The 21210-nt window shown below is 39.9% G+C and overlaps 1 protein-coding gene and 1 long non-coding RNA gene across 18 annotated transcripts in view; one reads left to right on the top strand and one right to left on the bottom strand.

Annotated features, from left to right (window-relative positions):
- The first annotated feature begins 10915 nt into the window (after positions 1–10915).
- On the top strand, positions 10916–13900 carry LOC131103061 (uncharacterized). The gene is made up of 3 exons (XR_009119544.1): positions 10916–11066; positions 11606–11630; positions 12376–13900. It is a non-coding gene; the product is annotated as an uncharacterized LOC131103061 (long non-coding RNA).
- mrtfbb (myocardin related transcription factor Bb) overlaps positions 11969–21210 on the bottom strand; it is a 69285-nt gene continuing 60043 nt past the window's right edge. For 15 of the 17 annotated variants that reach the window (XM_058048934.1, XM_058048917.1, XM_058048919.1 and 12 more), the window contains 11 exons: positions 19084–19139; positions 18940–19015; positions 18704–18868; positions 17135–17307; positions 16751–16834; positions 16397–16647; positions 15476–15569; positions 14196–14846; positions 13967–14116; positions 12849–12909; positions 11969–12750 (listed from right to left, as the gene is read on the bottom strand). In XM_058048934.1, the coding sequence (XP_057904917.1) occupies positions 12398–12750; positions 12849–12909; positions 13967–14116; positions 14196–14846; positions 15476–15569; positions 16397–16647; positions 16751–16834; positions 17135–17307; positions 18704–18868; positions 18940–19015; positions 19084–19139 (2114 nt within the window). In that variant the 3' untranslated portion in view covers positions 11969–12397. The remainder of the gene's footprint in view (positions 12751–12848; positions 12910–13966; positions 14117–14195; positions 14847–15475; positions 15570–16396; positions 16648–16750; positions 16835–17134; positions 17308–18703; positions 18869–18939; positions 19016–19083; positions 19140–21210) is intronic. The other 2 variants (XM_058048933.1, XM_058048932.1) reach the window with 2 other exon arrangements.

Here is a 21210-nt window from a genome sequence, read left to right as displayed (position 1 = left end):
CAGAAAAGTGCATTTTCAGCAAGTTGAAAAAATGAAAAAAAACGTAAGGGGTTAGCCTTACCTTTTTTTCAAAAATCGACGCCTCTACAAAGTGGCATTTTATGCCATTTTGGGGTCCTTCTGGGACCCCCGATGAGTGTGTGAGAGGTTTCCAGTTGATTTCGGCGCAGAAAAGTGCATTTTCAGCAAGTTGAAAAAATGAAAAAAACCTAAGGGGTTAGCCTTACCTTTTTTTCAAAAATCGACGCCTCTACAAAGTGGCATTTTATGCCATTTTGGGGTCCTTCTGGGACCCCCGATGAGTGTGTGAGAGGTTTACAGTTGATTTCGGCGCAGAAAAGTGCATTTTCAGCAAGTTGAAAAAATGAAAAAAAACGTAAGGGGTTAGCCTTACCTTTTTTTCAAAAATCGACGCCTCTACAATGTGGCATTTTATGCCATTTTGGGGTCCTTCTGGGACCCCCGATGAGTGTGTGAGAGGTTTCCAGTTGATTTTGGCGCAGAAAAGTGCATTTTCAGCAAGTTGAAAAAATGAAAAAAAACGTAAGGGGTTAGCCTTACCTTTTTTTCAAAAATCGACGCCTCTACAAAGTGGCATTTTATGCCATTTTGGGGTCCTTCTGGGACCCCCGATGAGTGTGTGAGAGGTTTCCAGTTGATTTCGGCGCAGAAAAGTGCATTTTCAGCAAGTTGAAAAAATGAAAAAAAACGTAAGGGGTTAGCCTTACCTTTTTTTCAAAAATCGACGCCTCTACAAAGTGGCATTTTATGCCATTTTGGGGTCCTTCTGGGACCCCCGATGAGTGTGTGAGAGGTTTCCAGTTGATTTCGGCGCAGAAAAGTGCATTTTCAGCAAGTTGAAAAAATGAAAAAAAACGTAAGGGGTTAGCCTTTCCTTTTTTTCAAAAATCGACGCCTCTACAAAGTGGCATTTTATGCCATTTTGGGGTCCTTCTGGGACCCCTGATGAGTGTGTGAGAGGTTTCCAGTTGATTTTGGCGCAGAAAAGTGCATTTTCAGCAAGTTGAAAAAATGAAAAAAAACGTAAGGGGTTAGCCTTACCTTTTTTTCAAAAATCGACGCCTCTACAAAGTGGCATTTTATGCCATTTTGGGGTCCTTCTGGGACCCCCGATGAGTGTGTGAGAGGTTTCCAGTTGATTTCGGCGCAGAAAAGTGCATTTTCAGCAAGTTGAAAAAGTGAAAAAAAACGTAAGGCTAACCCCTTACCTTTTTTTCAAAAATCGACGCCTCTACAAAGTGGCATTTTATGCCATTTTGGGGTCCTTCTGGGACCCCCGATGAGTGTGTGAGAGGTTTCCAGTTGATTTTGGCGCAGAAAAGTGCATTTTCAGCAAGTTGAAAAAATGAAAAAAAAACGTAAGGGGTTAGCCTTACCTTTTTTTCAAAAATCGACGCCTCTACAAAGTGGCATTTTATGCCATTTTGGGGTCCTTCTGGGACCCCCGATGAGTGTGTGAGAGGTTTCCAGTTGGTTTTGGCGCAGAAAAGTGCATTTTCAGCAAGTTGAAAAAATGAAAAAAAACGTAAGGGGTTAGCCTTACCTTTTTTTCAAAAATCGACGCCTCTACAAAGTGGCATTTTATGCCATTTTGGGGTCCTTCTGGGACCCCCGATGAGTGTGTGAGAGGTTTCCAGTTGATTTTGGCGCAGAAAAGTGCATTTTCAGCAAGTTGAAAAAATGAAAAAAAAACGTAAGGGGTTAGCCTTACCTTTTTTTCAAAAATCGACACCTCTACAAAGTGGCATTTTATGCCATTTTGGGGTCCTTCTGGGACCCCCGATGAGTGTGTGAGAGGTTTCCAGTTGATTTCGGCGCAGAAAAGTGCATTTTCAGCAAGTTGAAAAAATGAAAAAAAACGTAAGGGGTTAGCCTTACCTTTTTTTCAAAAATCGACGCCTCTACAAAGTGGCATTTTATGCCATTTTGGGGTCCTTCTGGGACCCCCGATGAGTGTGTGAGAGGTTTCCAGTTGATTTCGGCGCAGAAAAGTGCATTTTCAGCAAGTTGAAAAAATGAAAAAAAACGTAAGGGGTTAGCCTTACCTTTTTTTCAAAAATCGACGCCTCTACAAAGTGGCATTTTATGCCATTTTGGGGTCCTTCTGGGACCCCCGATGAGTGTGTGAGAGGTTTCCAGTTGATTTCGGCGCAGAAAAGTGCATTTTCAGCAAGTTGAAAAAATGAAAAAAAACGTAAGGGGTTAGCCTTACCTTTTTTTCAAAAATCGACGCCTCTACAAAGTGGCATTTTATGCCATTTTGGGGTCCTTCTGGGACCCCCGATGAGTGTGTGAGAGGTTTCCAGTTGATTTTGGCGCAGAAAAGTGCATTTTCAGCAAGTTGAAAAAATGAAAAAAAACGTAAGGGGTTAGCCTTACCTTTTTTTCAAAAATCGACGCCTCTACAAAGTGGCATTTTATGCCATTTTGGGGTCCTTCTGGGACCCCCGATGAGTGTGTGAGAGGTTTCCAGTTGATTTCGGCGCAGAAAAGTGCATTTTCAGCAAGTTGAAAAAGTGAAAAAAAACGTAAGGCTAACCCCTTACCTTTTTTTCAAAAATCGACGCCTCTACAAAGTGGCATTTTATGCCATTTTGGGGTCCTTCTGGGACCCCCGATGAGTGTGTGAGAGGTTTCCAGTTGATTTTGGCGCAGAAAAGTGCATTTTCAGCAAGTTGAAAAAATGAAAAAAAACGTAAGGGGTTAGCCTTACCTTTTTTTCAAAAATCGACGCCTCTACAAAGTGGCATTTTATGCCATTTTGGGGTCCTTCTGGGACCCCCGATGAGTGTGTGAGAGGTTTCCAGTTGATTTCGGCGCAGAAAAGTGCATTTTCAGCAAGTTGAAAAAGTGAAAAAAAACGTAAGGGGTTAGCCTTACCTTTTTTTCAAAAATCGACGCCTCTACAAAGTGGCATTTTATGCCATTTTGGGGTCCTTCTGGGACCCCCGATGAGTGTGTGAGAGGTTTCCAGTTGATTTTGGCGCAGAAAAGTGCATTTTCAGCAAGTTGAAAAAATGAAAAAAACGTAAGGGGTTAGCCTTACCTTTTTTTCAAAAATCAACGCCTCTACAAAGTGGCATTTTATGCCATTTTGGGGTCCTTCTGGGACCCCCGATGAGTGTGTGAGAGGTTTCCAGTTGATTTTGGCGCAGAAAAGTACATTTTCAGCAAGTTGAAAAAATGAAAAAAAACGTAAGGGGTTAGCCTTACCTTTTTTTCAAAAATTGACGGCTCTACAAAGTGGCATTTTATGCCATTTTGGGGTCCTTCTGGGACCCTCGATGAGTGTGTGAGAGGTTTCCAGTTGATTTTGGCGCAGAAAAGTGCATTTTCAGCAAGTTGAAAAAATGAAAAAAAACGTAAGGGGTTAGCCTTACCTTTTTTTCAAAAATCGACGCCTCTACAAAGTGGCATTTTATGCCATTTTGGGGTCCTTCTGGGACCCCCGATGAGTGTGTGAGAGGTTTCCAGTTGATTTTGGCGCAGAAAAGTGCATTTTCAGCAAGTTGAAAAAATGAAAAAAAACGTAAGGGGTTAGCCTTACCTTTTTTTCAAAAATCGACGCCTCTACAAAGTGGCATTTTATGCCATTTTGGGGTCCTTCTGGGACCCCCGATGAGTGTGTGAGAGGTTTCCAGTTGATTTTGGCGCAGAAAAGTGCATTTTCAGCAACTTGAAAAAATGAAAAAAAAAACGTAAGGGGTTAGCCTTACCTTTTTTTCAAAAATCGACGCCTCTACAAAGTGGCATTTTATGCCATTTTGGGGTCCTTCTGGGACCCCCGATGAGTGTGTGAGAGGTTTCCAGTTGATTTCGGCGCAGAAAAGTGCATTTTCAGCAAGTTGAAAAAATGAAAAAAAACGTAAGGGGTTAGCCTTACCTTTTTTTCAAAAATCGACGCCTCTACAAAGTGTCATTTTATGCCATTTTGGGGTCCTTCTGGGACCCCTGATGAGTGTGTGAGAGGTTTCCAGTTGATTTCGGCGCAGAAAAGTGCATTTTCAGCAAGTTGAAAAAATGAAAAAAAACGTAAGGGGTTAGCCTTACCTGTTTTTCAAAAATCGACGCCTCTACAAAGTGGCATTTTATGCCATTTTGGGGTCCTTCTGGGACCCCTGATGAGTGTGTGAGAGGTTTCCAGTTGATTTCGGCGCAGAAAAGTGCATTTTCAGCAAGTTGAAAAAATGAAAAAAAACGTAAGGGGTTAGCCTTACCTTTTTTTCAAAAATCGACGCCTCTACAAAGTGGCATTTTATGCCATTTTGGGGTCCTTCTGGGACCCCCGATGAGTGTGTGAGAGGTTTCCAGTTGATTTTGGCGCAGAAAAGTGCATTTTCAGCAAGTTGAAAAAATGACAAAAAACCTAAGGGGTTAGCCTTACCTTTTTTTCAAAAATCGACGCCTCTACAAAGTGGCATTTTATGCCATTTTGGGGTCCTTCTGGGACCCCCGATGAGTGTGTGAGAGGTTTACAGTTGATTTTGGCGCAGAAAAGTGCATTTTCAGCAAGTTGAAAAAATGAAAAAAAACGTAAGGGGTTAGCCTTACCTTTTTTTCAAAAATCGACGCCTCTACAAAGTGGCATTTTATGCCATTTTGGGGTCCTTCTGGGACCCCCGATGAGTGTGTGAGAGGTTTCCAGTTGATTTTGGCGCAGAAAAGTGCATTTTCAGCAAGTTGAAAAAATGAAAAAAAAACCTAAGGGGTTAGCCTTACCTTTTTTTCAAAAATCGACGCCTCTACAAAGTGGCATTTTATGCCATTTTGGGGTCCTTCTGGGACCCCCGATGAGTGTGTGAGAGGTTTCCAGTTGATTTCGGCGCAGAAAAGTGCATTTTCAGCAAGTTGAAAAAGTGAAAAAAAACGTAAGGCTAACCCCTTACCTTTTTTTCAAAAATCGACGCCTCTTCAAAGTGGCATTTTATGCCATTTTGGGGTCCTTCTGGGACCCCCGATGAGTGTGTGAGAGGTTTCCAGTTGATTTTGGCGCAGAAAAGTGCATTTTCAGCAAGTTGAAAAAATGAAAAAAAACCTAAGGGGTTAGCCTTACCTTTTTTTCAAAAATCGACGCCTCTACAAAGTGGCATTTTATGCCATTTTGGGGTCCTTCTGGGACCCCCGATGAGTGTGTGAGAGGTTTCCAGTTGATTTTGGCGCAGAAAAGTGCATTTTCAGCAAGTTGAAAAAATGAAAAAAAACGTAAGGGGTTAGCCTTACCTTTTTTTCAAAAATCGACGCCTCTACAAAGTGGCATTTTATGCCATTTTGGGGTCCTTCTGGGACCCCCGATGAGTGTGTGAGAGGTTTCCAGTTGATTTTGGCGCAGAAAAGTGCATTTTCAGCAAGTTGAAAAAATGAAAAAAAAACGTAAGGGGTTAGCCTTACCTTTTTTTCAAAAATCGACGCCTCTACAAAGTGGCATTTTATGCCATTTTGGGGTCCTTCTGGGACCCCCGATGAGTGTGTGAGAGGTTTCCAGTTGATTTCGGCGCAGAAAAGTGCATTTTCAGCAAGTTGAAAAAATGAAAAAAAACGTAAAGGGTTAGCCTTACCTTTTTTTCAAAAATCGACGCCTCTACAAAGTGGCATTTTATGCCATTTTGGGGTCCTTCTGGGACCCCCGATGAGTGTGTGAGAGGTTTCCAGTTGATTTCGGCGCAGAAAAGTGCATTTTCAGCAAGTTGAAAAAATGAAAAAAAACGTAAGGGGTTAGCCTTACGTTTTTTTCAAAAATCGACGCCTCTACAAAGTGGCATTTTATACCATTTTGGGGTCCGTCTGGGACCCCCGATGAGTGTGTGAGAGGTTTCCAGTTGATTTCGGCGCAGAAAAGTGCATTTTCAGCAAGTTGAAAAAATGAAAAAAAACGTAAGGGGTTAGCCTTACCTTTTTTTCAAAAATCGACGCCTCTACAAAGTGGCATTTTATGCCATTTTGGGGTCCTTCTGGGACCCCCGATGAGTGTGTGAGAGGTTTCCAGTTGATTTTGGCGCAGAAAAGTGCATTTTCAGCAAGTTGAAAAAATGAAAAAAAACGTAAGGGGTTAGCCTTACCTTTTTTTCAAAAAATGAAAAAAAACGTAAGGGGTTAGCCTTACCTTTTTTTCAAAAATCGACGCCTCTACAAAGTGGCATTTTATGCCATTTTGGGGTCCTTCTGGGACCCCCGATGAGTGTGTGAGAGGTTTCCAGTTGATTTTGGCGCAGAAAAGTGCATTTTCAGCAAGTTGAAAAAATGAAAAAAAACGTAAGGGGTTAGCCTTACCTTTTTTTCAAAAATCGACGCCTCTACAAAGTGGCATTTTATGCCATTTTGGGGTCCTTCTGGGACCCCCGATGAGTGTGTGAGAGGTTTCCAGTTGATTTCGGCGCAGAAAAGTGCATTTTCAGCAAGTTGAAAAAATGAAAAAAAACGTAAGGGGTTAGCCTTACCTTTTTTTCAAAAATCGACGCCTCTACAAAGTGGCATTTTATGCCATTTTGGGGTCCTTCTGGGACCCCCGATGAGTGTGTGAGAGGTTTCCAGTTGATTTTGGCGCAGAAAAGTGCATTTTCAGCAAGTTGAAAAAATGAAAAAAAACGTAAGGGGTTAGCCTTACCTTTTTTTCAAAAATCGACGCCTCTACAAAGTGGCATTTTATGCCATTTTGGGGTCCTTCTGGGACCCCCGATGAGTGTGTGAGAGGTTTCCAGTTGATTTCGGCGCAGAAAAGTGCATTTTCAGCAAGTTGAAAAAGTGAAAAAAAACGTAAGGGGTTAGCCTTACCTTTTTTTCAAAAATCGACGCCTCTACAAAGTGGCATTTTATGCCATTTTGGGGTCCTTCTGGGACCCCCGATGAGTGTGTGAGAGGTTTCCAGTTGATTTCGGCGCAGAAAAGTGCATTTTCAGCAAGTTGAAAAAATGAAAAAAAACGTAAGGGGTTAGCCTTACCTTTTTTTCAAAAATCGATGCCTCTACAAAGTGGCATTTTATGCCATTTTGGGGTCCTTCTGGGACCCCCGATGAGTGTGTGAGAGGTTTCCAGTTGATTTCGGCGCAGAAAAGTGCATTTTCAGCAAGTTGAAAAAATGAAAAAAAACGTAAGGGGTTAGCCTTACCTTTTTTTCAAAAATCGACGCCTCTACAAAGTGGCATTTTATGCCATTTTGGGGTCCTTCTGGGACCCCCGATGAGTGTGTGAGAGGTTTCCAGTTGATTTTGGCGCAGAAAAGTGCATTTTCAGCAAGTTGAAAAAATGAAAAAAAACGTAAGGGGTTAGCCTTACCTTTTTTTCAAAAATCGACGCCTCTACAAAGTGGCATTTTATGCCATTTTGGGGTCCTTCTGGGACCCCCGATGAGTGTGTGAGAGGTTTCCAGTTGATTTCGGCGCAGAAAAGTGCATTTTCAGCAAGTTGAAAAAGTGAAAAAAAACGTAAGGCTAACCCCTTACCTTTTTTTCAAAAATCGACGCCTCTACAAAGTGGCATTTTATGCCATTTTGGGGTCCTTCTGGGACCCCCGATGAGTGTGTGAGAGGTTTCCAGTTGATTTTGGCGCAGAAAAGTGCATTTTCAGCAAGTTGAAAAAATGAAAAAAAACGTAAGGGGTTAGCCTTACCTTTTTTTCAAAAATCGACGCCTCTACAAAGTGGCATTTTATGCCATTTTGGGGTCCTTCTGGGACCCCCGATGAGTGTGTGAGAGGTTTCCAGTTGATTTCGGCGCAGAAAAGTGCATTTTCAGCAAGTTGAAAAAATGAAAAAAAACGTAAGGGGTTAGCCTTACCTTTTTTTCAAAAATCGACGCCTCTACAAAGTGGCATTTTATGCCATTTTGGGGTCCTTCTGGGACCCCCGATGAGTGTGTGAGAGGTTTCCAGTTGATTTTGGCGCAGAAAAGTGCATTTTCAGCAAGTTGAAAAAATGAAAAAAAACGTAAGGGGTTAGCCTTACCTTTTTTTCAAAAATCGACGCCTCTACAAAGTGGCATTTTATGCCATTTTGGGGTCCTTCTGGGACCCCCGATGAGTGTGTGAGAGGTTTCCAGTTGATTTCGGCGCAGAAAAGTGCATTTTCAGCAAGTTGAAAAAGTGAAAAAAAACGTAAGGCTAACCCCTTACCTTTTTTTCAAAAATCGACGCCTCTACAAAGTGGCATTTTATGCCATTTTGGGGTCCTTCTGGGACCCCCGATGAGTGTGTGAGAGGTTTCCAGTTGATTTTGGCGCAGAAAAGTGCATTTTCAGCAAGTTGAAAAAATGAAAAAAAACGTAAGGGGTTAGCCTTACCTTTTTTTCAAAAATCGACGCCTCTACAAAGTGGCATTTTATGCCATTTTGGGGTCCTTCTGGGACCCCCGATGAGTGTGTGAGAGGTTTCCAGTTGATTTCGGCGCAGAAAAGTGCATTTTCAGCAAGTTGAAAAAGTGAAAAAAAACGTAAGGGGTTAGCCTTACCTTTTTTTCAAAAATCGACGCCTCTACAAAGTGGCATTTTATGCCATTTTGGGGTCCTTCTGGGACCCCCGATGAGTGTGTGAGAGGTTTCCAGTTGATTTTGGCGCAGAAAAGTGCATTTTCAGCAAGTTGAAAAAATGAAAAAAACGTAAGGGGTTAGCCTTACCTTTTTTTCAAAAATCAACGCCTCTACAAAGTGGCATTTTATGCCATTTTGGGGTCCTTCTGGGACCCCCGATGAGTGTGTGAGAGGTTTCCAGTTGATTTTGGCGCAGAAAAGTACATTTTCAGCAAGTTGAAAAAATGAAAAAAAACGTAAGGGGTTAGCCTTACCTTTTTTTCAAAAATTGACGGCTCTACAAAGTGGCATTTTATGCCATTTTGGGGTCCTTCTGGGACCCTCGATGAGTGTGTGAGAGGTTTCCAGTTGATTTTGGCGCAGAAAAGTGCATTTTCAGCAAGTTGAAAAAATGAAAAAAAACGTAAGGGGTTAGCCTTACCTTTTTTTCAAAAATCGACGCCTCTACAAAGTGGCATTTTATGCCATTTTGGGGTCCTTCTGGGACCCCCGATGAGTGTGTGAGAGGTTTCCAGTTGATTTCGGCGCAGAAAAGTGCATTTTCAGCAAGTTGAAAAAATGAAAAAAAAACGTAAGGCTAACCCCTTACCTTTTTTTCAAAAATCGACGCCTCTACAAAGTGGCATTTTATGCCATTTTGGGGTCCTTCTGGGACCCCCGATGAGTGTGTGAGAGGTTTCCAGTTGATTTTGGCGCAGAAAAGTGCATTTTCAGCAAGTTGAAAAAATGAAAAAAAACGTAAGGGGTTAGCCTTACCTTTTTTTCAAAAATCGACGGCTCTACAAAGTGGCATTTTATGCCATTTTAGGGTCCTTCTGGGACCCCCGATGAGTGTGTGAGAGGTTTCCAGTTGATTTTGGCGCAGAAAAGTGCATTTTCAGCAAGTTGAAAAAACGAAAAAAAACGTAAGGGGTTAGCCTTACCTTTTTTTCAAAAATCGACGGCTCTACAAAGTGGCATTTTATGCCATTTTGGGGTCCTTCTGGGACCCCCGATGAGTGTGTGAGAGGTTTCCAGTTGATTTTGGCGCAGAAAAGTGCATTTTCAGCAAGTTGAAAAAATGAAAAAAAACGTAAGGGGTTAGCCTTACCTTTTTTTCAAAAATCGATGCCTCTACAAAGTGGCATTTTATGCCATTTTGGGGTCCTTCTGGGACCCCCGATGAGTGTGTGAGAGGTTTCCAGTTGATTTCGGCGCAGAAAAGTGCATTTTCAGCAAGTTGAAAAAGTGAAAAAAAACGTAAGGGGTTAGCCTTACCTTTTTTTCAAAAATCGACGCCTCTACAAAGTGGCATTTTATGCCATTTTGGGGTCCTTCTGGGACCCCCGATGAGTGTGTGAGAGGTTTCCAGTTGATTTCGGCGCAGAAAAGTGCATTTTCAGCAAGTTGAAAAAGTGAAAAAAAACGTAAGGGGTTAGCCTTACCTTTTTTTCAAAAATCGACGCCTCTACAAAGTGGCATTTTATGCCATTTTGGGGTCCTTCTGGGACCCCCGATGAGTGTGTGAGAGGTTTCCAGTTGATTTTGGCGCAGAAAAGTGCATTTTCAGCAAGTTGAAAAAATGAAAAAAAACGTAAGGGGTTAGCCTTACCTTTTTTTCAAAAATCAACGCCTCTACAAAGTGGCATTTTATGCCATTTTGGGGTCCTTCTGGGACCCCCGATGAGTGTGTGAGAGGTTTCCAGTTGATTTTGGCGCAGAAAAGTGCATTTTCAGCAAGTTGAAAAAATGAAAAAAAACGTAAGGGGTTAGCCTTACCTTTTTTTCAAAAATCGACGGCTCTACAAAGTGGCATTTTATGCCATTTTGGGGTCCTTCTGGGACCCCCGATGAGTGTGTGAGAGGTTTCCAGTTGATTTCGGCGCAGAAAAGTGCATTTTCAGCAAGTTGAAAAAGTGAAAAAAAACGTAAGGCTAACCCCTTACCTTTTTTTCAAAAATCGACGCCTCTACAAAGTGGCATTTTATGCCATTTTGGGGTCCTTCTGGGACCCCCGATGAGTGTGTGAGAGGTTTCCAGTTGATTTCGGCGCAGAAAAGTGCATTTTCAGCAAGTTGAAAAAATGGAAAAAAAACGTAAGGCTAACCCCTTACCTTTTTTCCAAAAATCAACACCTCTATAAAGTGGCATTTTATGCCATTTTGGGTCTTTCTGGGACCCGTGATGACAGTGTGCAAGGTTTCCAGTTGATTTCGGAGCAGATAAGTGCTTGTTGGGTGTTGGTAAAACATGGATTGCGTATTTCCGGTTGTATTTTGCATCCAATCCTTGCAAATCTTGAAATGGACCAATCAGAATCGTTTATTTAGACCGCGGTCCGTACTCTACTTTCCGTGTTTTACACACATCCGTTCTTGTTCACGGTCAACCAATCAGCGATCGTTTTACTCGGAAAACATCTATCATGGCGTCCGTGCCGACATCGTGTGATTCTTCAACAACGTCGGAAGGAAAACACCAAAAACTGATGAAAGAGTGCCTCCTAAAGAAGTATTTTACTAGCGGCAGCAAATGAAATGATGACACAGGTGAGTTAATCACATTGCTTTGACAATTTGAAGTCGTCACAATGAAACACCACCGAATACGAACACAAGCTACAAAAACTAGCCGTTCCATTTCTCTGTTGTATTTTTCTCACTTTTGTTTCACAAATTATTGTTTGACCGTTGAGCATTTTTTTCCGGATTAAAAACACTTTACTAGTACACAAATAATGTTTCATTGTGGTGTACAACTTATAAATATCACTGCTTACTACGACGACGATGTTGTAAGGTAGTATGGCATGCTATGCTAACATACATCTACACAATTTGATTGATTTAATCAGGATCTATGTAGGAAAACAACCACAAGAAATGATAATAATTTAATCTTTATTTGAGATTCTCATGTGATGCAACAAAAATTTTATCATATTCTGACAGTTTTTTCATTTTACATGGGGCAAGTAGTTCTCACCTTAAGGATACCTTATGGGCAAGTAATGTTTGTATTTAATGTATAGCCCTGGTGCAAGGTAGTTGAAAAAAAATCTAACATGTGGCTTTTTCTGCATTTTTAGGGTTCCTGCTTGGACCGCTGATGAGGTACTTTATTGTTTTCCCCTTGTGCACCTCATGTTTTGGGTTTACCTCACATTGCGGACAGTGTACTTGTTTAATTGCAGGTAATATTTTAGACAAATGTGTACCTCAAATTTCAGGCATACCTTGTTATTGTAATAACAAATACATTTTAGCTGTTGATTTTGTTAATACTTGGGTTGTTTATATTGTTTATTTTTCTATATTGTGTATTTTGTACTGCTTAACTGCTGCTGTGCAATGCAAATTTCCCCACTGAGGGACGAATAAAGGCATAGCTTATCTTATTTTATCTTATCTTATCGTATAAAAGTAAGGCAAAAGGACACAATTGAGCCGTGTTTAGTTTATTGACAAACACAAGGTGATGGCCATGTTTGTATAAAAGGTAAGAAAAAACACAACACAAAATATACAATAGAAGAATATGCTGAGTCATTCTCGTATAGTAGATATTTGTCATTGCAGTCCTTCTAACGCCTGACTCAGAGCAATAACATATGTGGCCAGTAGAGGGCAATGCAGTACAACATTTGCAGCAGTCCTCATCACTGATTGTCTTTGTCTGTACATTCTGACTTTGACATCAACAAAAGGAGGCATAAATAATGAGACAGATGAACAGTACCAGACTTTTTAAAAACTTTTTTTCTTTTTTTAAAGTACCCAGCCATCAAATCAGAGGACTTTAGGACCTTGCAGCAGCTCAACACACCCCATTCTCACTTCCTGTTTTCTTTCCTTATAGGAAGAAAATGTGGCAGGTGCATCTAGAGCAACTCATGGGCGTTAAGGAAGTCCGTGGTGGTGAAGACGCCTTCAGGGGTTGACACGGTCTCTGCGTCGACGCCCTCTGCTGCCGGGCACAGCGTCAGGTCCAGCCAGTCCATAGCGTGAAGGTCCGAGTGAAGCTCCTCCATCAGCTTCAGCGGTTCAGCGTCCGCACTCAGGAGGGAGTCCAAGCGGCTGTCGGGTGCCAGCGCTGTGGGCGGCACATGTGCCACCTGGACCAGAGGCGGTGGACGTGATAGGACTGTGTTGACAGGCAGGAGGGTGACGCTGGGTGTGACGGGAAGGCGCTTGTTGATGCTGGGAGGATCCTGCTTGATGAAAGGTGCTATCTCTGCAAAACATGGGAATGAAAAAAACAAGGTGATGATTTATTTAGGGTTAACTAGGGTTGGGGTTTCAAACTTGGGCAGTTTGGCTCGCTATTCTTACCGCCGCTTTCAATCAAGACATCGAACAGGTCGTCCATCTGCTGGCTGGCTGCAGAGACGCCCTACAGGAAGACAAATCAAAAACATTGAACATTCTTCATTCTAAGAGTGCTAAGTGTTTATATAAGTGCCTACCTCTGAAAATGCTATAAATGTTCATATAACTATGTTAGCATGCTAACATTACATGCTAAATTTTTAACATGATAGCATTGTCCAAGTTCATATTCATGACAAATTGCAAAAAATGCTAGTAGGTGCATGTCGACCTCAGAAAATGGCTAAAAACTAGTACTATGCTAAAGGTAGCATTCTCACAATATTAACATACTAATGTTAGCATGCTAACACCGAATGTTATAATGGAAAGTGTTTATATATACAGTATGTCTACCCATGAAAATAGCAAACAATTTTACTATGCTAATATTAGCATGCTAGCAATAATACATGCTAATGTTAACACCTAGCATAATAGTGCTAAGTGTCTACGACAATGGGCGAAAATTCTACTATGCTAATGTTAACATGCTATAACACCTGGCATTATATTAATACATGTTTATATGTGTGTCTATCCATGAAAATAGCTAGCAAAACTAACATGCTAATATTAGCATGTTAACATAATAGTGGTGTTTCATGTGTCTACCCTTAAAAAATGTTAGTATGCTATTGCTGGCATGCTAGCATCATTAACATGCTAATTTTAACATGCTAACACCTAGCATAATAGCGCTAAGTTTTTATGTGTCTACTGATGACAATGGGTCAAACCGCTACTATGCTAATGTGAGCATATTAGCAATGTTAACATGTTAACGGTACCATGTTAACACCTAGCATGATAGTGTTGGTGTTTATATAAAGTGTCTACTCGTGAAAATAGCAAAAAAAATGCCAGGGCTAGCATGCTAACACCGCAAACGTGTTTATACGTGTCTCCCCATGAAAGTAGCAGAAAAAGTTACTATGCTAATATTAGCATGTTGAAAATAGAGACAAATAGTAGAGACAAAATGTGCTGTATACATGATATTTGGGTATTGCTAATGAATGCTAAATGTGACGTGATGTGTGTTGGTCGTGTGTGTGTGTGTGTGGGGGGGGGGGTGGTACCTGTACAGCTGTCGCCATGCGCGTGTGCTTCACCGCGTCTTCATAGGGAGGAGGCTCTCTGAGGTTTTTGCATTTGAGCTGCGGCAGGATGAAGGCCGGGTGACGGCTGTGATGATGAAGAGGAGGCGACGAAGTACTGCAGTGTGAAAACTACAAGAAGAAGAATAAAACGTTACACGAGAGGGGGAAACGATCCAGATAAAGACAGGCAGTCAGATGTTTGCGTCACCTTCGTCAGAGGCTCGGAGTCGTTTATGTTTGATGGCCCGTGTCCAGATGCGAGGACGAGCCCCGAGGCCGCGCTGCTTCTGCTTTGCATCTTGATGCCATTAACAGGCAGCTGCACGGAGACAGGAAGTGCTCCATCTTTATTTGATGACGCCGCTAAGTAGCGCTGCTCTGCGTCCCGCTCGTGTTTCACCTCCACGGCACCTCCCGCGCAGCTGGAGAGCGAAAGACGTTCCTCCTTGACGTGGTGGAAAGCGGGCAGAGGGCTGAGGCGAAGCGGGGAATCTCCCTGCTGACTCCTCTTTTCCACCTCCAGCTGCAACTTCAGCTCCTCCACCAGACGCTGCTCCTGCTCCAGTTTCCTCTTCAGCTCCTCGATCTGGCGCTCCTTCTCGTGGAGACGTCTGTCCTTCTCGCCGGACATCGGGTCCTCCTGAGATGACGTGGCGTCGACATGTTTCTTGGGGCTGTCGGCCCTCGCGTTGTCCTCTTTAGACGCCACGGGGGACACAGGTGGGGTCAACTTGTCGGGAGGGGTTGTCTCCATGGCAACAGCGCTCTCATGGTAGACCTTTAGCCGCTCGATCAGGTCTGTTTTGGTGCCGGAGACAGGAAGCGACCGGAGTTTGAGCTCCACTTTCAGCTCAGCCACCTAACAGAACCAAACAGAACATGAACCATCTGTTAGGCAGCAGTGTACTTCTACAAAGTACTATATAGTACTAGTATATATACTATATAGTACTAGTTCAAAGTTTAGATCATTGTCGCATTAACTGGTTCCAAGTTCAGTTCACACAGTATAATTTTTTTTTTTTTTTTTTAATGCAATTTCCTTCCTGCCGACCCTCCTTGTCCTTCCTCTACTGTGTAGGTCAGCAGAATCCTGTGACCAAAAGTATCAGCATGAATGTGGCACACCTATGCGTAGCTTGCATTTTTTTTTTCTCTTTAAATTGTGCGGTTGGGGCACACATGACTTTGCCCCGTAAACTCTGCTAGCAACAACAAAGCAGAAGAAATGTAATTTAATATTTAAGTAACTGCTAGCTTGTGAACTTAATTTCATTTTTGTGGCTAAACCATAGACTTTTCGATAGTCTGCCTGGGTCTGTATTAACTAATTAGCTGCGGCTGTAGGAAACCTAGTGAGAATTCCACAAATTGGAAAGTAACAACCAATTAATGTTCTACTTTCGAGGCAGAATTCATAGGCCTGGATGGGTTGAAGTCCCCTGATGCGGTCTTGCCATACTTATGATATAAAAACTTTATTGTCACCTTCATTTCGTCCACATTGGCCGGTAACTGATCAGGCTTGCAGTTTTCACTCAGGACGGCACCGGAGCAGCCATTTTGGATCTCGGCCGATGGTCTTTTGGAAGAAGAGGGGAAAGGCAATTTACTAGTTACTAGTTTACTAGTTAGAGCGTCAAAAATGTGTTTACAACCTCCTAAATATGGCTTTTAACACAATTAGAGCCCTCTAGACATGAAATAACACCCCTATAGTCAGACAATTAACTTAGCATGTTTTTGCAATGTGGGAGGAAACCGGAAAACCCACGCATGCACGGGGAGAACATGCAAACTCCACACAGAGATGGCCGAGGGTGGAATCGAACTCGGGTCTCTTAGCTGTGAGGTCTGCGCGTTAACCACTCGACCGCCGTGTAGCCCTACGTGAAAATTTCAAATTCAAAAACACATGTATAAATTGAGCAAGCAACAAAGTAAAATGTTCATAAAATGTTAATTAAAAATAATTATTTAAAGATTAAATTAAAAATAGTTATTTTTGCATTAACTCGACGGCACTGTAGGCTTACACCAATTAACCTAGCATGTTTTTTGGAAGAAAACCCACACATGCACGGGGAGAACATGCAAACTCCACACAGAGATGGCCGAGGGTGGAATCGAACTCGGGTCTCCTAGCTGCGGGACCTGCGCACTAACCACTCGGTTAACGTTTTTTTTTTTCTGTTGTCCAAACTCAATTCAGTGTTCTATTTGATAATTTTGTGCAGCCTAAATTTGATTTAATGTAGTTAAAAATAATAATAATAAAGTAAAAAAAATATTTATAAATATATTTATATTTATAAATATTTTATGCTAATATTACAATCTAAATTTAAATATCTAAAATAAATTAATAAATGAATAAATAATGTTGCTACATAATAATATTGTCCATACTTGTGTGTGGCAGGTGGCGCCCCCTGCTGGCACAAGTGCTGCTGACGGAGGATCTGCAGCTGCAAGAACTGCTGCTGCTGCTGCAGGATTCGCACGTAAGCGGAGTCCATCTGCGCCGCCGCCGCCACCTGCAGCTCATGCTTCTGATCCGGGGGGATGTACTGATGATACTTCAACTTGCGTACCCGCGGTTTGGCCTCACGACTCTTTTTACCACGGCTCTTTTCGTGCGGCGGTTTTGGCGAGCCTTGCTGTGAAGCGACGACACACAAACAAACATGCGATGACGTCACGGGAAAAGGCCGCGTAGTTATGATGTCGGGTGTGAAAGCAACAAGAATATGGCAGCTTCACCTTTGCAGGCGAAGCAACACTCGGCTGAGATGGTTGCTCACTGGCGGCGGCGGCCGGTGATGTGGCGTTACATGACGGGGAATGCTGTGGGAAAAAACAAAACACAATATTTGTGTGTTTTATATGGCGGATTCTTCCAGAAGACATTCCCTAGTTCGGCTGCACCTTTAACACGTTGGTCCAACATGTCCCACGGAGTTGAGATCTGGGTAAAGAACTTAGCGTATGACATTCCAGGTTTTTTTTTTTTTCAGACTCGTTACATTTTGTGGTCCGTTTTCACGGATTTTACAACGTGAACTTAATCATCCCTACTTCCTGGATGCTAATGCTATTGAATGCAATCCCATGCCGGGCCTCCATGAGCTAACATCTTGGGCTCACCTGCATGGAGGAGCTCGTGTTGGACTCGGTCGGGCTGGCGGATGAGCTCATGGCGCTCGGAGGGGTTTGGCAGGGAGGTTCCGGCGTAGATAAAGCATCGCTGTTGTTGTCCTCATCGAAGCTGTACACATCCACCATCTTGTCCGGATCATCACCTGGAGAACAAAGTGTCCCTTCAGGACATTTTAAAAGTTTAAAAATAAATAAAAATGTTTTTAAAATTGTATATAATAACCATTATTATTAATTATTAATAATACAAATATGTTAAATAATTATTAATAATTAGAATTAATCCTAAATGATACTACATGATAAAAGCTATTTAAAAATAAAATAAAAATTATTATAAGTAGTTAAAAAGGCAATTTAAGATACACATTGCAAGATGTACCTTTGCTGTCCAAAATGAATGCATCATAGTGTAAAAATTAATAAAAAATGATTAAAAAATGTATATAATAATCATTAATATTAATTATTAGTAATAAAAAATATGGATAAATAATTATTAATAATTTGAATTAATCCTAAATGATACTACACAATAAAAGCTATTAAAAAAATAAAATAAAAATTATTCTAAGTAGTTAAAAAGGCAATTTAAGATACACATTGCAAGATGTACCTCTGCTGTCCAAAATGAATGCATCAGTGTAAAAATAAATAAAAATGTATTTTAAATTTTATATAATAATCATTAATATTAATAATAAAAATATGTATAAATAATTATGAATAATTAGAATTAATCCTAAATGGTACTACACGATAAAAGCTATTTAAAAATAAAATGAAAATTATTATAAGTAGTTAAAAAGGCAACTTAAGATACACATTGCAAGATGTACCATTGCTGTCCAAAATGAATGCATCATAGTGTAAAAATAAATAAAAATTTATTTAAAATTGTATATAATAATCATTATTATGAATTATTAATAATTAAAAATATGTATAAATAATTATTAATAATTAGAATTAATCCTAAATGATACTACAAGATTAAAGCTATTTAAAAGTAGTAGTTAAAAAGGCAATTTAAGATACTCATTGCAAGATGTACCTTTACTGTCCAAAATGAATGCATCATCGTGTAAAAACAAATAAAAATTGATTTTAAATTTTATATAATAATCATTAATATTAATTATTAATAATATAAAATATGTATAAATAATTATTAATAATTTAAATTAATCCTAAATGATACTACACAATAAAAACTATTTAAAAATAAAATAAAAATGATTATAAGTCGTTAAAAAGGCAACTTAAGATACACATTGGTGGTGCATGGAAAAGGGATTTGTTTGTTTGATTGGCTTCCTCGGGTTGTTCTCTCTCCCTTGAGGATAAAGAAAACAACAATAAAGATAAGAAATAGCGAGGAATGTGAAATATTCATCTATTTTTCAGTCCGAGCGCCATTGCCAAGGGGGTTATGTTTTTATGGCGTTATGAAGAGTACACATAAATAATATTTACATCAGGGTCAAAGAAGAAGCCAGAATTAAATCCATCATCATCTATGATGGTAGGACTTGGGTACATTGAATAATTATCTACCATCATGGATTTCTTTGGCACCGCCATCCACAGGCAGGATGTTCTTCTCCACCAGCTCCATGGGTCCAGGTCTGTGGGTGATCTTCTCGTTCAGATCATCAGCCAGTCGTGGCCTCTTTAGCTTCATACGATCGGCCTGCACTGAAGGTTCTGCATCGGCCTCTGCTGAAGGGAAAAGCATCGTTTTTTTAGCTGCTTGGATGAAATCCAAAGGATGCGACCAAGAGGAGGACTACCTTGTAAGACGTGCATCTGGACCAGCTCGGAACGTGTGGGTCTGTTGCACAGCTTGTGCTTCAGAAGGTTCCCTGTCTGATTGATAGAAGAAAATGTCGGATGATAGGAGATGCAGAAGACAGCAGAGAAGCTTTAGGACTTACCCTGGCTCTATCCAGGCTGCGAATACGCTCATGGAAGGTGGCGGGCGTTTTCAGAGCTGAAGGAGAAGGAATCAGTGACTATTTGTACTCGTGCACAATCCTGGCCATAACATTAGGTACACCTAAACAGTCTTATGAGAACCACAACAGAGATTGAGTGTGTTTGTTACACGCACAGTCAAATTAGCAATTAGAAATTCTTACTTTGCTGTCCAAAATGAATGCATCATAGTGTAAAAATAAATAAAATGTGATTTAAAATTGTATATAATAATCATTATTAATAATTATTAATAATTAAAATAATACAGTATAAATTTTAATAATTAAAAATACGTATAAATAATTATTAATAATTAAAAATAATTTTTAAAAATTAAATAATTAATCCAAGATGATACTACATGATAAAAGCTATTTAAAAATAAAATAAAAATTATGATAAGTCGTTAATAAGGCAATTTAAGATACACATTGCTAGATGTACCTTTGCTGTCCAAAATGAATGCATCATAGTGTAAAAATAAATAAACATTGATTTAAAATTGTGTATAATAATCATTATTATTAATGATAAAAATACGTATAAATAATTATTAATAATTAGAATTAATCCTAAATGATACCACATGATAAAAGCTATTTAAAAATAAAAGAAAAATTATTATAAGTAGTTAAAAAGGCAATTTAAGATACACATTGCAAGATGTACCTTTGCTGTCCAAAATGAATGCATCATAGTGTAAAGATAAATAAAAATTGATTTAAAATTGTATATAACAATCATTATTATTAATAATAAAAATACATATAAATAATTATTAATAATTAGAATTAATTCTAAATTATACTACATGATAAAAGCTATTTAAAAATAAAATAAAATTATTATAAGTAGTTAAAAAGGCAATTTAAGATACACATTGCTGTCCAAAATGAATGCATCATAGTGTAAAAATAAATAAAAATAGATTTTTATTGTATATAATAACCATTATTATGAATTATTCATAATTAAAAATACGCATAAATAATTATTAATAATTAGAATTAATCCTAAATGATACCACATGATAAAAGCTATTTAAAAATAAAATAAAAAATATTAGTAGTAGTTAAAAAGGCAATTTAAGATACACATTGCAAGATGTACCTTTGCAGGTAAATGAACGTTTTAGTGCAAAGCAATAAAACAGGCATCTCCTGTCTTTCTGCAAAAAATAAAGACAGCTGCCGCCAAATATAATCAAAATTGCAAAATATAACAATGACAATAATACGGCTGAATCCACAATTCTGCCTTTCACAATATGTTTACTACTGTGGTTGCAGATTGGAGTGGCGCCGAACTGCAGAATATTGCTTAAAAACATTTTTTTCTACCAATTTAGTGCAACTTCCCGTCTTGTCCATGCGTCCCTCAAACTTTGCACATTATTTACTCCAGGAATATTTCAGCAACATAGCATAATGACTAAAATCATACCACATCAGAGGAATTTGGACGCCACTACCGCACTAGGATAGATGAATCTGAACCGTTGCAGTGAGGTTTAAAATCGGAAAAGCAAACAAAAAAATGACAGTTTCAGAAAAGGAATCATTAATTCCCATGGAAAAGAATCCAACTTTGAATGTTTTCCCCAAATACCCCCGTCTTAACTTTCCATGGAATGCTTCCAGAAATGTCCCGCCCCTTTGCAACACCAAAAAGAACATTATTATGTTCTTAAATATTATTTATCTTCTATCAAGTTGTGAAAACAATTTCCTCCTTTTGCATGAAAAGAGGCTGTGCATTAGTCAAAAATACAAAAACAAAGCAAAAGCCATTCTGAGTCACCTCCGTTATGAGCAACAGTTTGGTTTAAGGACACATGACGGAGAAAAAAAAACAACAATCATCGCTAAGCCTGAACTGCAAACCTTAGCATCCAGGATGGATACATGTGGGGGCTTTAATAGAAAACAGCCTGGGGGAGTCAGCACGCTCGACTAGGACACTAAAGGGGTGACTGACCTCCATCGAAGGCCCAGGCTGTGATTCACGAAGCCGTGCGGAGACAGGGAGGAGCTGACTGACAACACGTAAAATGACTTTTCTTTGTAGCTTTTATCTTATCAGCA

Source organism: Doryrhamphus excisus, chromosome 15, assembly GCF_030265055.1.
Source record: "Doryrhamphus excisus isolate RoL2022-K1 chromosome 15, RoL_Dexc_1.0, whole genome shotgun sequence".
In the NCBI taxonomy this organism is placed as follows: domain Eukaryota; kingdom Metazoa; phylum Chordata; class Actinopteri; order Syngnathiformes; family Syngnathidae; genus Doryrhamphus; species Doryrhamphus excisus.
The sequence above is the reverse complement of the archived record's forward strand: the minus strand, read 5'-3'. Positions and strand labels throughout refer to the sequence as shown.